The sequence below is a fragment of the Meles meles genome, chromosome 13 (assembly GCF_922984935.1).
Source record: "Meles meles chromosome 13, mMelMel3.1 paternal haplotype, whole genome shotgun sequence".
NCBI lineage: Eukaryota > Metazoa > Chordata > Mammalia > Carnivora > Mustelidae > Meles > Meles meles.
Genome location: NC_060078.1, coordinates 76,224,228 through 76,238,165, shown reverse-complemented (window position 1 = coordinate 76,238,165; position 13,938 = coordinate 76,224,228). Strand labels below are relative to the sequence as shown.

Below are 13,938 nucleotides of genomic sequence, written 5' to 3'. Positions count from 1 at the left end.
CCCAGCCCATGAACAGGCGGGGGCACTCTCCAGTTCCATTTCATCATATCCCCACCCTTCCAGTAAATTCCTCCTTTGTTTGAGCAACTGGGAGTTAAGTACTTGCCACTTGCTGCCAATAACCCAGACTAACTCACTCCCTGTAAAATTAGGAGGTAGGGTAGGGGACCAGGAGGACCCTCCAAACACGACCCAAAGCACGACCAGAGGCTTCCTCTCTCCTGGCTTTTCCCTCCTTTGCCACCCCTCCGATTGGCTGGTTCTGAGTTCTGGGAACTAACTCGGCCCAGCCTGCCTGACTCTAAGGACAGGCCCTGGGACTAGCAGGAGGGGGGGTGATGGGGGCTCATTTCAACCCCAAATCCCGGCTCGAAATAAGACCTGCTCGTCCAATCACGACCAGGAGACAAAGGAGGGAGTTTACTGAACGGCAGCCTTGCACAGAGTTTTCCTCACTCAAGGGCTGGTTTAAGGTCTGGCTGACAGGAAGAGAAAGCACCATTCTTCCACCTTTTTAATCAAAACCTTCCGCGGCATGTGGAAAAGCCACTGTCGTGCACTCTGGGTCCATCTGGAGCAGTTCCTCTCTCCCACCACGGCCAGGCAGCAGACATGATCCACGAGCCCCAAATAAGAGCAGAACTGAAGGACAAAGTCGGGGTTTTGTTTTCTTGGTCACTGGGAAAAATAAATCAGCCCAGACAGAAGCTTGTGAGCAGTGCCGTGGGCTGTGGCTGTCTCCACGCAAGATCTGATGTCTGAGCCCTCCCGCTCTCGGCCGAAACACCCCCAGGTCCTCCCCGAGCGTCTGCGTGGTCAGCCTGACTCGTGGCCTGGGTGCCGTGCCAGATGCAGCCCTGCTGGGCAGAGACACAAGGCTGGACAGGCAGCTGGTGGCCACAGGTCCTTGGGGTAGGAGGCAAGAAATGATGATTGTGAAGAAATCGTGAAGAAAGAGGCACAAGAAATGACTGTGCCTCTTTCGAGTTCTGAGGGAGCTTATTGCTTCCCCTCAGGGTGGGCACAGACTCCAGTCAGAAATGAGTCACTGGAGCAGAGAAAGCTCAAGCTTCGGGGCTCTTTACCTGCAGTCCTGGGGGCTACAGAGAGCTCTAAGTCGGGGGAGGCGGGGCAGGGAAGCATCCCTACAGCGGCATCTCAGATAAAAGGCCTGAATCTCCAAGGCTCTAGTCATTGGTTGTGATTTCTTTTCTCATTCTCAGGAAACACTCAATATTCTCTTCCATTTTGTAAGAGGTCGGTCTCCAGGTTATTTACGCTTCAAGCCCCCTCCAGACCTGGATCCTCCATCTCCAACAGACGGCGCGGTGTCTCGGAGGGGCCTTCTCCGGAGGGACCCCCGGGGGTCCACCGTCTGCCCGCCACCCAACTGTTAGGAGCCAGATCTTCACCTTTACCTTTCCGTGACGAACAGCCAAAGACCCAGAGTCCGAGGATCTCCCGGGGCTCCCTGGAAGCTTCCCGCGGCAGGAGGAGAGGGTGCGGAAGCCGACACCCGGACACGGTGCTGGGAAGTAACCCGGCATCCTCTGTGAGGCCCACGATCCCACTGGGACACACATACAGGCGACCACCCTGGCACTCTCCCTGTCTCTGGGCAACAACCGCTGGCCGGGAAGACCCTGCAGGGGCGGGAGTGGTCTTCTCAAGCAGAGCAGAGGCGGCTCTGCGAGCGCTTGGAAAGCCAGGAGTCTGCTTGCTTCTCCGACGGGGTCCAGGCTGCTTTCGTCCCTCGGCCACGCGGACTCCCTGACGGTCCATTCTGTGCTCGTGGCATGAGCTCCACCCCAAGGACCTCGTAGACCACCTTACTCGGCCAAGGGCACGAAGGAGTTCGAGACTGGCGGGGACAAAGGATGGCTGAGAGTGACGCAGCCTCTCACACCCAGAAGCAGCCTCATCAGACACGAGCGGCTTCGGGGCGGAGGGGAGGTCTGACTCAGGCCCAAAGGATGAAGGGGGTTTGGCTGAGCAACGAGGAGGACCCTTCGTGTGTTTAGCTGCTGGGGCTTGTATACTGAGACGTATTCTGAGAAGCCCACGGCTCTCAGAGAATCAGTTCTTTTCCTGACACTTTTCTGGACAAACTTAGGACGGCAGGATCACCTGTGAGGACCCCAAACAGCAGCGTCACAGAGGTCACCAGCAGAGTGAGGGGCCCGGAGGCCAGCAAGTGCTTGGCTCCAGCCCTGCGATGGTGCCCCGCTGACCTGGCCACCCCCAAGTCACAGGGCGTCACGTTTCCGGGGTCAGCAAAGTGGAGAAACACAGCCCGTGAGAAACAGCCACAACCCTTCAAGAAGGAAAAGCAGATTAGGGCCTAATGGGTCTTGACCCGTGTTTCCTTTGCTGTTCAAGTGGCTTTGCAGAAATCAGGAGGAAGGAGTTTTAGGGGTCGGAAAGAGAGAGAGGGACATTTTTAAACATCGGCAGAACTTCGTCAGGGGCCCGGAGCACTAGGCAATTTTAATGAGAAAGAAAGGAAAATACATGAGTGACCCTGACCCAGGCCTCGACTCTTTACGTCAAAAGCTAGAACCGATAATTAACAAAACAAAACGTGCCTGGACGGGAGTGAGGGGCCAGCCGGGCTCTGTCAATTTGATAATCCCCGGCCATGACCTGTGGGCCCAAAGCACTGCATGGGAGATGACGGTGCTGTTTACCCAGGCGGCGCCGGCTATCGGGACCCTCAGGAGGGTGACTTTTTTCCTGCCAAGTTGCTTGAATCCAGCCCTCTGTGCTCTGGGTGAGTGCAGCCTTGGGCAGGTAACTCGGAGCGGAGCTCTGGTCAGAAGGGGCCCGCTGCAGGACACTCACGGCGGGGAGTGTCCCTCATTCCTTGTGCGTGAGAGGCCATGGCCCAGCAAGCCAACTTTCCATCTGCCAGAACACCCTCCCTCCTGTTCCTCGGCTTCCAAACTGGCTTCAGTTTGAAACTGTGTTGGAAATATCTTGGCCTTGGAAGATTTTTCTCCAGTGAAGATTTCATTCCATGGGGCTTGGGAATGAAGGAGGGGCAGGACTCTCCAAAGATCCTGGGAATTGAACCGAAACCCCCCACCCCCTACCCCCCATGATGTCATTGTTCTGCCCAAGACCCAATCAGGCCCCACGGTGAGTCAACGGAGACCAGCATGGCTGCCCACCCAGGGCAGATCTGGGGGGGTGGTGGGGAGGGACTATGTCCTCAGGAAGCCTAAGGCTGATTTCTCTGTCTCCAGCCACTCTAAAGAGAGGAATGCTGAGCAGGAAATACTATACACACACACACACAAACACACACACACACACACACACACACACACACACAGAAATGGGGATCAGAGGCAGAGCTGGCTCCACCGGCATCAAAGAATCGTCCCAGTTTCTGACCTGGAAGGTCACGAGAAAGGAAAGGGACCCAGACGGGCATGCTGAGAGGAGCCCCTGCTGACACAGCAGCCTCAGGGATGTCAGAAGGGGCAGAAAAGAAGTCAGGCTGCGGGCGAAGAGAGTTTGTTTTCCAGGAAAGTCATGGAAGAGAAATAAGTGTGTCTCTTCGAAGGACAATGACACAGTTCTTAAAAATGCCGTGCAGAGAGACCCTGACATGAGACCATGCAAATGACACGGTACGAAGTGGAAGCCGAGCCCCAGGTTGGCCGTGAGCAGGGCCAGCAGCCGGACAAGGGCCGGGAGGCGGCAGCCAGCGTGTACAGCTTACAGACGGCAGCACCCCTGTCCTCCCAGGCCTGCTTGTCCCTGCAGCACCTGAGAAGCGGACCTGGGCGGGGGGAGTTGTCTCTGGCTGACTTTAGAGAAGACAACGCAGTGGGGGAGACAGAGCACAGGCTCTGAATCACGCAGACTGGGCTTGTAGCTCAGCTTCACTCCCTTTCTGTACTTTTTCTTTTATTGTAAAATATTTGCAACATAAAAAATGCCATTTCAACCATTTTCAAGTGTACGGTTCACTGGCAATAAATCTATTTATAATGACAACTATCACCACCATCTTTTTCCCAAAATTTTCTCATCACCCTATTAAGCAGTAACACCCCATCTCTCCCTCCCAGAAGCCCCCGGTAAACCGTAGTCCACTTCTGTCTTCACAGATTGGCCTATGCTGACATTTCGTCTCACTGCAATTACACAATGTGTGGTCTTTCACGTTTGGCTTCTTTCACTTTGCATAATGTTCTCAGGGTTCACCCACGTGGCAACCTGTGTCAGGATTTTGTTCTTATTTACGGATGAATAATATTCCATCGCGTGGACAGACCACATTCTGTTTATCCATTCATCTGTTGATGAGCACTGGGCTCCTTCCACCTTCCGGCAACTCTGGCCAGGCTGCTGGGAATGCTGGCCTACACGCATCTGCCAGGGGCCCTGCTGTCCTTTCTCCCGGCCTGCCCCCTCAACAGCTACAGACCTCTGCCAAGCACAGAAGGCCATGCGTGTCTCCTACACAGCATGGAAGGTGGGACCACCAGGAAGATGGGACAAGAGAGAGGTGCAGAACATAGAGCATATGGTAGCTGCTAAATTAACCTGACCCGCTCACACCTGCCCCGTGAGAATCTACCCTTAGTAAAGGAAAAAGCTAACAAGATTCCCCTTCAACGGTTTCCACTTAAAAAGCACCGGTGCTAAACGATGTAACTTTCAGCCCCAGCAGCTTTTCGGCTTTGCCGGGATGCTCCAAATGTTGCAGCATTTAGACACATATAAACCCCCAAAATAAGAGCCTTGGGAGAATTGAAGCCCAGCGGCAGGCCAAAGACAGTAGAAATCAGAAAACGAAGTCAGTTCCTTCTAGTGCCTTCTCTCCAAGCTTCCAGCATAGGGTTGTGGAAAGCCTGGCAAGGAATGGTCCTGCCTCTTCTCCCAAACCATGTGAACCTTGGAGAGGAGGGGTGCAGCCCCTCTCTGGGCCTCAGTTCCCTCACATAGGGAATGAGAAGTTTGACTTAGCTCAGGTTTTAAAGCTGGGTTCCAACAAGCCACAAGTATTCTTTAAAAGCCAGGATCTGCGGAGGGGGAGGGAGGCAAAAGGGGGTCCAGCCTCCAGGCCGCTCAACCGTGGCTGGTCTCTGTGTCTTTGCATACTGGAAATATGTAGCTAAAGATATCCGCAAGGCCCTGGACTGGGCACCTCAGCCTGAGACTGCCCAGGTGCCTGGGCCCATGCCAGGAGGTATCCTCTATCCCCTCAGGGCATATGGGAGGAATGATCCCCCAGGATGGGCTCTCGGCTCCTCTCCCAATGTACCAGGATTTCTGGAGGCTGAAACCTCCATTCAGAAGGCGGCTTAAGCAGCAGGGGACCTTCATGGGGAGTGGTGCTGCGCTGGGCACTGGGGCGAACTTGAAGTGACCAAGGAGCCCTCAGAGGCCCTTCTGTTCTCCAAACCGTACTCTAGCTCCCTGGTGAGTGCTCCTGGGTCATTACCAAACCCTCAATCAAGAAGAGACTTAGGCAGAGCCCAAGGCAGGGAGCCAGGTTAGGTCATCTTAAGAGAACAGGATGGGGTAGGGTCAAGCGCACAGACGGAAGTCTCAGCTTCCCCATCCCAGCTCTGTGATCTTGAGTGAGTTACTTAACCTCTCTGTGTCCATCTCTTCATTTTTAAAATGGAGGCAACAACCCATGGGATAGATATGAGGCTAAAGTGAGTCATTGAGAGCCTTCAGAATCCTGTCTGGCATGCAGTAAGAATTGCTCCTGGGACTGCAAGGGTGTCTCAGACGGCATCCGGGCCAACCTCCTCACTCTACAGATGGAAACTGAGGCCTAGGGAGACCAGGCATCTGGCTGCGAGGGGAAGGAGAAGAGGCAGGCTTTGGGGCTCAGGCCTGGCTTCGACTCCCCACTCAGCCCAAGCTTGGTGTCCTTGGGCAATTACTTAACCCCTCTCAACCCTTGTTTCTCATCCATTCAGACAACCGCCACAAGGACCGAGTGAAACAGGGAACACGAAGTTCCAGGCATGCGGCAGTTGCTCAGTGGATGCTAGCTCCCTTCCGTCTTGCCCCAGGATAGCTAGTAAGCGCAACTGTGCCTTTGTTTGTTTTGCATTCTGCTCTCTGCTGCTCCCAAAAATGGAAGAGGACGATGCCCAGCCTCCCCTTCCCCACTGCTGCTTGAGAAAACTCAGGAAGTTCCTCTCTTAAGTTTTCTTTTCAGTCCTCTTCCACGGAGTCATTTGGCAGGGCTGTGGTGAAGTGGGAGAAGCCAGGGTGCGGGCCCAGCTGCCCCCTCCCAGCCCCGCTGCCTGCCCAGCCAGATCCTGCGAGGAGGGGCTCAAGCGAAGGCGACCTCCGAGCTCACTGGATTCACTGATAACAGGATGGAGATGCTCTTCTAGGCATCTTCTGGGAGACAGATGAGGGCCAAGCAAGCTAGCAGAGATGAAATGCTGGGTCCAGGGCCAGTGTCTGGAAGCCCAAACCCCATGGAAGATGGGGCAGGCACTGAGAAGGGAATGATTTGTCCCAACCACCCATATCCCATGCCCCGGGTTGCCATGGAGACCAAGGAGTGGTTAGCCATGGGCAGACTCTCTAGGCCAGCTCCCAGCCAGTCCACAGAACCCAGGAAGGGAGATGAGGAATGAGCCTGACTGACTCCTGGCTCCAGGCCACGCTCTCTCCAGCAACAAGCCAACTCGTTTATAAAGTGCATCACAGTTGGGAGGTAGTTAGCCCAGCATTTTCCGAAGATGATGGGACGGTCTTAGGAGGTGCAGGGACACAGTTAAATGACACTGAATCACTCAGTGAAAAAGGTATTCCCTTTTCAGTTCTCCTTTGAGTCTCCTGTCATCAAGAAGAAAGCCTCAGTGTGGGGCCACTGTCTTGTTAACTCACTCAATACTCACTAGTGAGTATTGTCTCCAATACTCACTAGTCTCTCTTACAAACAAAGAGAAAGGTGGCTTTAGGCTCAGAGCCTTAAGCAGGCAAAAGAGGCTCCGGGAGGACTTAACGCCACTTTCCCAGTTAGCTTTCTGTATGACAAACCAATATTGGCTTTCCAGGCGTGTTCCTGACACAAAGTTTTCTTCTGAAACTCGTTTATTTTAATTAATTAATTGCTTTTAAGAAGATTTTATTTTTAAGTAACCTCTACACGCATGTACGGCCCAAACTTACGACCTTGAGATCAACGTTGCATGCTCCACCAACAGAGCCGGCCAGGCACCCCAAAACTCATTGATTTTAAACAGAAAGACATGAGTTAATTTTTAGAGAAAAAAACTTATAGAACTAATTGTAAGGGCGATCTGCGGATACAGCAGAGACTGTGGAGGGGCGGTAAGAAGGAAGGCTGGCCATGAACCCATCTGCGTGCCATGTTCATCGTCCCCATACTCAGATGGGAGAACGGAGGCTCCAGGAATGTACAGCAGGAAGGTGGCAGAACCGGGCTCCACAGGCTCCTGAGGGCACGGACCAAAGCTGCTGATAGCCCCCAAGGCAGAGGAATAGTCCCCGCGGAGAAGCTAGTCACCTTGGACTAGCTCAGACTCCTAATCGGCTTCCCCGGGCCGGGAAGGGGGGAGGCGCCCCGGTGAGGTGAGCAGGGGGCTGGGGGCCGGAGAAAGAGGAACTGGGAATAATTATTATTTCCTTTCATTCAAGCTCTTTACTTTTTACAAGGTGGATGTTTTCCGGAGAGCCACACCAGCACTAGGAATAGATTTCTTTTGTGCAAAAACTCAGGCTGATGGGTAACTTCCCCTTAACAAGAACAAACTTCCCTGCCTTACCCTATCATTGTTTACAGAAGCAAAGAGGCCTGTGTCTGTGTGGGGCCCAGAGAACAACATCCTGCCAGCAGACCTCCAGCAAGAAGTGCCCTCCAAAAGCTGCCTGCCGCTGGCCTTTTCCAGCATCCTGCAGAGGTTGCCAAGCCGGTTCAAGTCAGAAGTCTGCCCTAACCCACCAGCGCACCTTGGTTCCCCGCCCCCTTCAACAGGACCCTCCACCAGGTCTGAGCTGCCCCTGGAGTCTGCTGATAGTACATTAAAACTGGAAGCCCCCCACCAGGTCTCAGTGCCTGGGGTGGTGCAGCTCGAAGATGGAGACTCAGCACCACTGCTCATGGACCCAGTGAATCACGGGTTTATGTGAATCACGGCAAGACGGGCTACGAACAACACTGCCAACGCAGGATACGCAGGGGCTCACCCGAAGCCCTGCCTCCATGATTTGAAACTAGCCTCTTCCCTTCCCAGACCTTAGTTGCCTGATCTGTAAAATGGGTACACTAACACCCAGCTTGGAGAGTTGCTATGGAAAATCAAAGAGCAGGTCGGTACGATGTCATTGCAGTGTTGGACACAGATGGCCTAAAGGATAGGATATTGTTACGTCAACTGGGAGGACTGGAATAATCGGGAAGGACCAGACCTGGCCCTGCTCTTCCCAACAGGCAAGCGGGCTTGGGTTCTCCAGAGGAAGACAGATTCACGGGCCTGGAGTGTGCCACCATTTGTTCACTTTGTCCCTATATGCACTCTGTTCCCCCAAACCCTGAGACCTTCTGACAAGGAAAGATAAGACAAAAGGAAAGCAAGTCATTTAAAAAGAAGTAATGAAAATGAATCTGAGTTTTATCAAAATTAAAAACTATTGTGCTTCAAAGGACACCATCACAAAAGTAAAAGGACAGCTCCCAGAATGGGAGAAAATATTTGCAAATCAAGTATCTGATAAAAGACTTGTATGCAGAACATACAAAGAAGGCTTCGGATTCAGCATTAAGAAGATGAACAGCCTAATTTAAAAATGAGCAAAGGATCTGAATAGACATTTCTCCAAAGACGATCTAGAAATGGCCAATAAGGATGTGAAAAGATGCTGAGCACCATTAGCTATTAGGAAAATGCAAATCAAAACCACGATGAGATACCACTTCACGCCCTCAAAGATGAACACAATTAAAAAGACAGAAAATGCCAAGTGCTGGTGAGCATGCAGAGAAATGGGAAGCGTGGGTGCCGCTGGTGGGAATGGAGAACGGTGCGGCCCCTTCAAAAGCAGTCCGGCAGGTCTTCAAAGGACTGGACACCGAGTTAGCTATGACCCAGCTACTCCACTCCCAAGTATCTACCCAAGGGAGATGAAAACCTACATCCAGGCGGAAACTTGTACATGAATGTTCACAGCGGTATTAGTCATTCTAGCCAAAAAGTGGAAACAATCCTAGTGTCCATCAACTGAGGACAAGATCCATAACAATAGGGTCTATCTGTACAGTGGGGTATCATCTCGCCATAAAGAAGACTGAAGTACGCACACGTGTTGCAACACGGATACACCCTGGAAACATTACGTTCAGTGGAAGAAGATACAAAAGGCCACACACCGTATGATTCCGTGTAGACGAGACGTCCAGAACAGGCAAATCCACAGAGACAGGAAGCAGATTAGTGGGTGCCTGGAGCTGGGAGGAGACGGAAATGGGGAGTGACTGCTAGTGAGTACAGAGTTGCTACTGGGGGTCATGAAGTATCCTGGTGGTTGGACAACTCTGAACATTTTAGGCCAACCGAACTATACATCTTAAAAGGATGGATTTTATGGTAGGCGAATGGAATCTGTAACACTAATATTTTAAAGTCCGAAGTGATGGATGATATATCACACTGCTTTCATTATCACCTATCATTATTTATTACTGTAATTAAAAATACTGCCCAGCCCACCCCAGCTCAGAGCAAGCCTGCCCCTTCCCCACCTCACACGCAGCCCCAAACACCTCTGTCACCTCTGGTCTGCGGGTACCGGGAAGATGAACTGCCCAGATAGCTACAGAGCCCAGCAAGATCTGATCCCACCGAGGGGCCTCACACCTTTGAGTATTTTAGGACATGACTGTCTCACCAGCACCAGAGGACCAGCCTGTCATACAACGTTTTCGGTTTGGGGTCAGAGGGGCTGAGAAGGCAAGCAGGAAGCTGTATGCGCCGTACGCCGCCCCAATCCTTCAGCCTCCCTTGCTGGCCCTTCGTGGGCAGCAAGGCAGTTAATGCTCATGCCCTTGCTTCACTCCTCTCCTCCCCTTTGGCAGTGACCACAAGGCAACATCTTCAAGATGATGGGGCCGGAAAAGCAGCCAGGACCCCGGTCTTTACCCATGAGAGTTAAAGACCCGATCAGACTGTGCGTAAGAAACACAGAATCTTCGGGGTGGGACACCCCTGAGATTTGGGGGTTGTTTCTTGTGGCAGCGAGGATTAATCATCCTGACGAATGAGCTGCCTTCTAATGAGCCTGGACTCTCCAGCCAGCCTCTGTGGCTGGGGGCCCTCCAGACCCCTCCTTGGCCTCTCTCAACTCCGCAGCTGGAGTTCATGTCTGAATGATTTCCTCATTCAACAGCCCAATTTTGAAAGCACAGAGAGGAGGGGAAAGTCAGATGCTAGCCACCACCGAGGATCTAATGCGGACCAGCTCCTAAGTTCTGTACTCGCTGGTGTATCTGTGACCCTTACAGCCACCCCGCCCACTCGACAGACCGAACCGCCCGAGGCACTGGAAGGCTAATTAACTTTCCCAAGGCCGTGCAGCTAAAGCAAACCAAGTCTGGCTTCCAACGCAGGTCTACCTCGGTCTAAAAGGCCTTCTCAAAGCACTCTGCTGCCTCCGTGTTAGAGCCCCAACCCTTCTGGTGCACTCCAAAGCCCGCCCAGGACTGGTGTCTCGAATAGCCCCAGAGCGAAGCTGGCCACGTTTGGGCAACTGATGCAAGATCTGGGCAGCGTCCAAGGAGTGGGCTTTGCCCCCTAGGAAGGAAGCCTTCTCACCAGGGCTGGAAGAGCCTCATCACACAGGGAATAAGAACTCAGCTCCAGGCATAAAGCTCTGGCTTCGAGCAGGGACTTTCCAGTCAGACTCTCAGCAAACACACCGTGTCAGACACCGGGGAACACAAGCCAGACAAGTGGCAGCTCCCCAGGAAAAGACATGAGGCAGGCAAGGTGAGGGGCCCACAGAAGGAAGCTTCCCAGGGCCCCCCACTGTCTCATTCAAACCAGCTCGCGAGGATTGAGAGCCAGGAGTCCGGCACGGCGCCAGTGCAGGGGACCCTCGCGAGGATTGAGAGCCAGGAGTCCGGTGCGGCGCCAGTGCAGGGGACCCCTGCAGAGAGCGACGCTGTCACCTCTGTCCTGTCAGCTAATAAGCCGGCCACCTGTAGCCATGACCTTCATCCTCTGCACGCTCTCTGTCTCTCTTGGGTGTGGGGGCAGGACAGCCACTCAGGAGCTCAAGAGGAAAACCAGGGAGTCCCCTAGGACTCCTTCTGCCCATTCTCCTTCATGCCCCACACCGGCCGTCCCCTAGGAGTTCCCTCTTCCTAACCTTTCTGGAGACCCTTGTGCCACCATGTCCCTAGGGTGACGTGGCCCCCAGCATGGGGCACAGACACTCCCACAGCGCCTGCAGCAGCTCCCTAGATGGTCTTCTGGCGCCAGGAATCCTTTGTTTGGGGACCGTCCTGCGCATCGTAAGGTGCTCAACGGCACCCAGGCCTCTGCCCACCCAATGCCAAGCAAACACTCCCAACCATGCCAGTCAAGGCCGTCTCTGGATGCTGCTGACTGTCTCCTGGCGGGGCAGGACAGCCCCAGCTGAGAAGCACCGCTCTATACCTTTGCCCACGAAGGGCCCTTCTTTCCTTTCATTGCTGTCTGGCCTTCTCTTCACCACGGTAACCTCTGATTCAACCGCATCACCTCCCAGAAGCCTCCCTGGCTCCCTCCGGCTGGTGGAGGGCAGCTTCCCTGCGCACACTGCTGCCCCTGCTCCTGTCACACAGCGGCGGACTGACCCATGGACGTGCCATCACCCCGTCTGGCCACAGGTCCCTGGGTAAGCATGACAGGGCAGTGTGCAGAGACCTCCTCAGGTAGCCGTGGTAGCGTCTGACCAGACGCAAGGGGCTGCGTGCAGCCAAGGTGTCTGGCTGAGGGACACAGAAGGGAAAACAACAACAGAGCAGGGTCTAGGTGAAGGGCCTTGCAGGAACAGCCTGAACAAAGGCTACAAGGTGTGGTGGGCAAGATGAGGCTGGGAATGATGGGGCCAGAGCCCAGGGTGGGTCTTGAGGGAGAGGCATCAGGAGAAAGGATTTTGAAGCAGAAGGAAACCAGGTCCTGAAGACCTTCGGAGATCTTCCGCAGCCGCAGAGGTATCCAGCAGGGTGTAAAATTTAGGGGGGAAAGATTTTATGGTCAAACAAGTTTGGGAAATGCTTTGTCTGCAGTCAAACAGGTTTCTCTACTGCAGGACTTCTCAGAGCCTTCAGCAAGCTCCCATGCCAGGTGAATCTTTACAAGCAGAAGATGCAGCATGTCGTGCCGCCCACACGGAACTGACTACAGAGCCTCTCAAACGATCAGCATCCTTCGGCCTGCCCTTCGGAAATGCTACTTGGAGCTGAGACACAGGAGCTGCGACGTGAATAAGAGCTCAAGGTAAGGACAATCTGGGTTTGGGGACAACGGCTCTGGGAGTTCTTCAAAGACCTCAGGGCCAACACTGGGGCCTCAGCCATTAGCTCGAACCCTCTCCCAGCCCCTGGCTCCCCAGCCCTGGAGCATCTGCAGCACTGAGAGGTGAAACGGCTCCGGAGAGATTGTCTACAGGAATGACTGGGAGGCAGTGTGAAATTTATTGTAGGAAAACAGTCACCCCGCGGGACTGCTTCGACCACCTCCCCCAGGCCCCTGGGCCACAACATATGGTGTGGTTTAAATTTTTTAAATTGAGGAGTACTTAAGGAAAAAATGTTGGCAGGCTTGGAGGCACTTGTAAAACCGTCTGAGGTGCTGAAGAGTCTGGGCTGCATCCCTCCAGGAGATGGAGGCAGAACTGAGCAGGGGCAGGGAGGCCCAGAGAGCCGGACGGGGGTCGCCAAGTTTCTGGGTGAGGCTGGCCAGGCAGGGAGACAGTGGAACAGCCCCCTGCAGTGGCCCCTGGATGGGCCGAAGGCGCCAACAAGGCGGGACAAAGGAATCACGTCATCCTCACTGTAGACCACAGCCGGGCCGGGGGCAGCAGGAAGGCAGTGAGGGGCCAGGTGTGGAAAACAGGGCACCACGGGGTTAGGGCGGGGGGGCTCAAGTCCCGGCTGCGGAACCTGGGACAGTGACAGCCCCCCTGGAGCGGGCCGGCCAGTGCGCCCAGGGCCGCGCCTGTGAGGAGCGAGCTGGCCCTGACCAGCATCTGGGCCTTTTCTGAAATGTGCAGAAGGACCGGGACTGCTTGCCCATCATGTGCAGAGAAGTGCACGCTTGCAAAGGAAGCAGAAGCAGAGAGACACCACGGGGAAGCAGCGTGAGAACAAGTTGGAGTGCGGGTGGCTTGCAGGGAGCGGGAAGAAGTGACAGGCGACCTTTCCAGGTGCGAGGCTGAACAGGCAGCACTGGGAGGGCCCTGGCCGCCTGCAGATGCTGGAGGTGAGCACACCTGCTCCAGAAGAGACCCGCTGTGGCACGAGAGACTCCGGGGTAGGGGGGAGACCCCAGATGCTCAGGGCCCCCTTGGCCTCCATAACCCCCGAGGGGCAGCGAGGGTGTGGGGGGAACCAGAACTACCGAGGACCCCTGGGACCCTTGCTCAAAACATCAAGGTGGGAGTTACAGGCCTCAAGGGATTTCCAAGTCACGTCGATAAAACATACAAATCTGTAGAGATGGTCTGTACGCACGGGGGAGAGGAGGCCTGATTTTAAACTCTGAAGGAGTTACTGTGAGTGTAAAGGCGTCAGGTCACCCTGGATGCCCTTGCTAGGGGGTCACGCGCTGTCAGAAACCCCCACAGCCTGCAGGCACTGCCATACGTGACCCGGATTCCTTGTGTCCAAACCCTGTCTCCGAGCAGTGGCGGCAGACTTCTGTGACTGCATTCTGCCTCAGGGCC

At 54.4% G+C, this 13,938-nt stretch overlaps 1 protein-coding gene across 2 annotated transcripts in view; it reads right to left on the bottom strand.

Annotated features, from left to right (window-relative positions):
- The window catches only part of GRK5 (G protein-coupled receptor kinase 5), a 207,053-nt gene that overhangs the window by 34,865 nt on the left and 158,250 nt on the right, over positions 1-13,938 (bottom strand). Inside the window, exon 5 of one of the 2 annotated variants that reach the window (XM_046027594.1) lies at positions 9,380-9,457. The exons of the other annotated variant lie outside the window; for it this stretch is intronic. Within the exon in view, the coding sequence (XP_045883550.1) occupies positions 9,380-9,457 (78 nt within the window). The remainder of the gene's footprint in view (positions 1-9,379; positions 9,458-13,938) is intronic. 2 annotated transcript variants of the gene reach the window in all.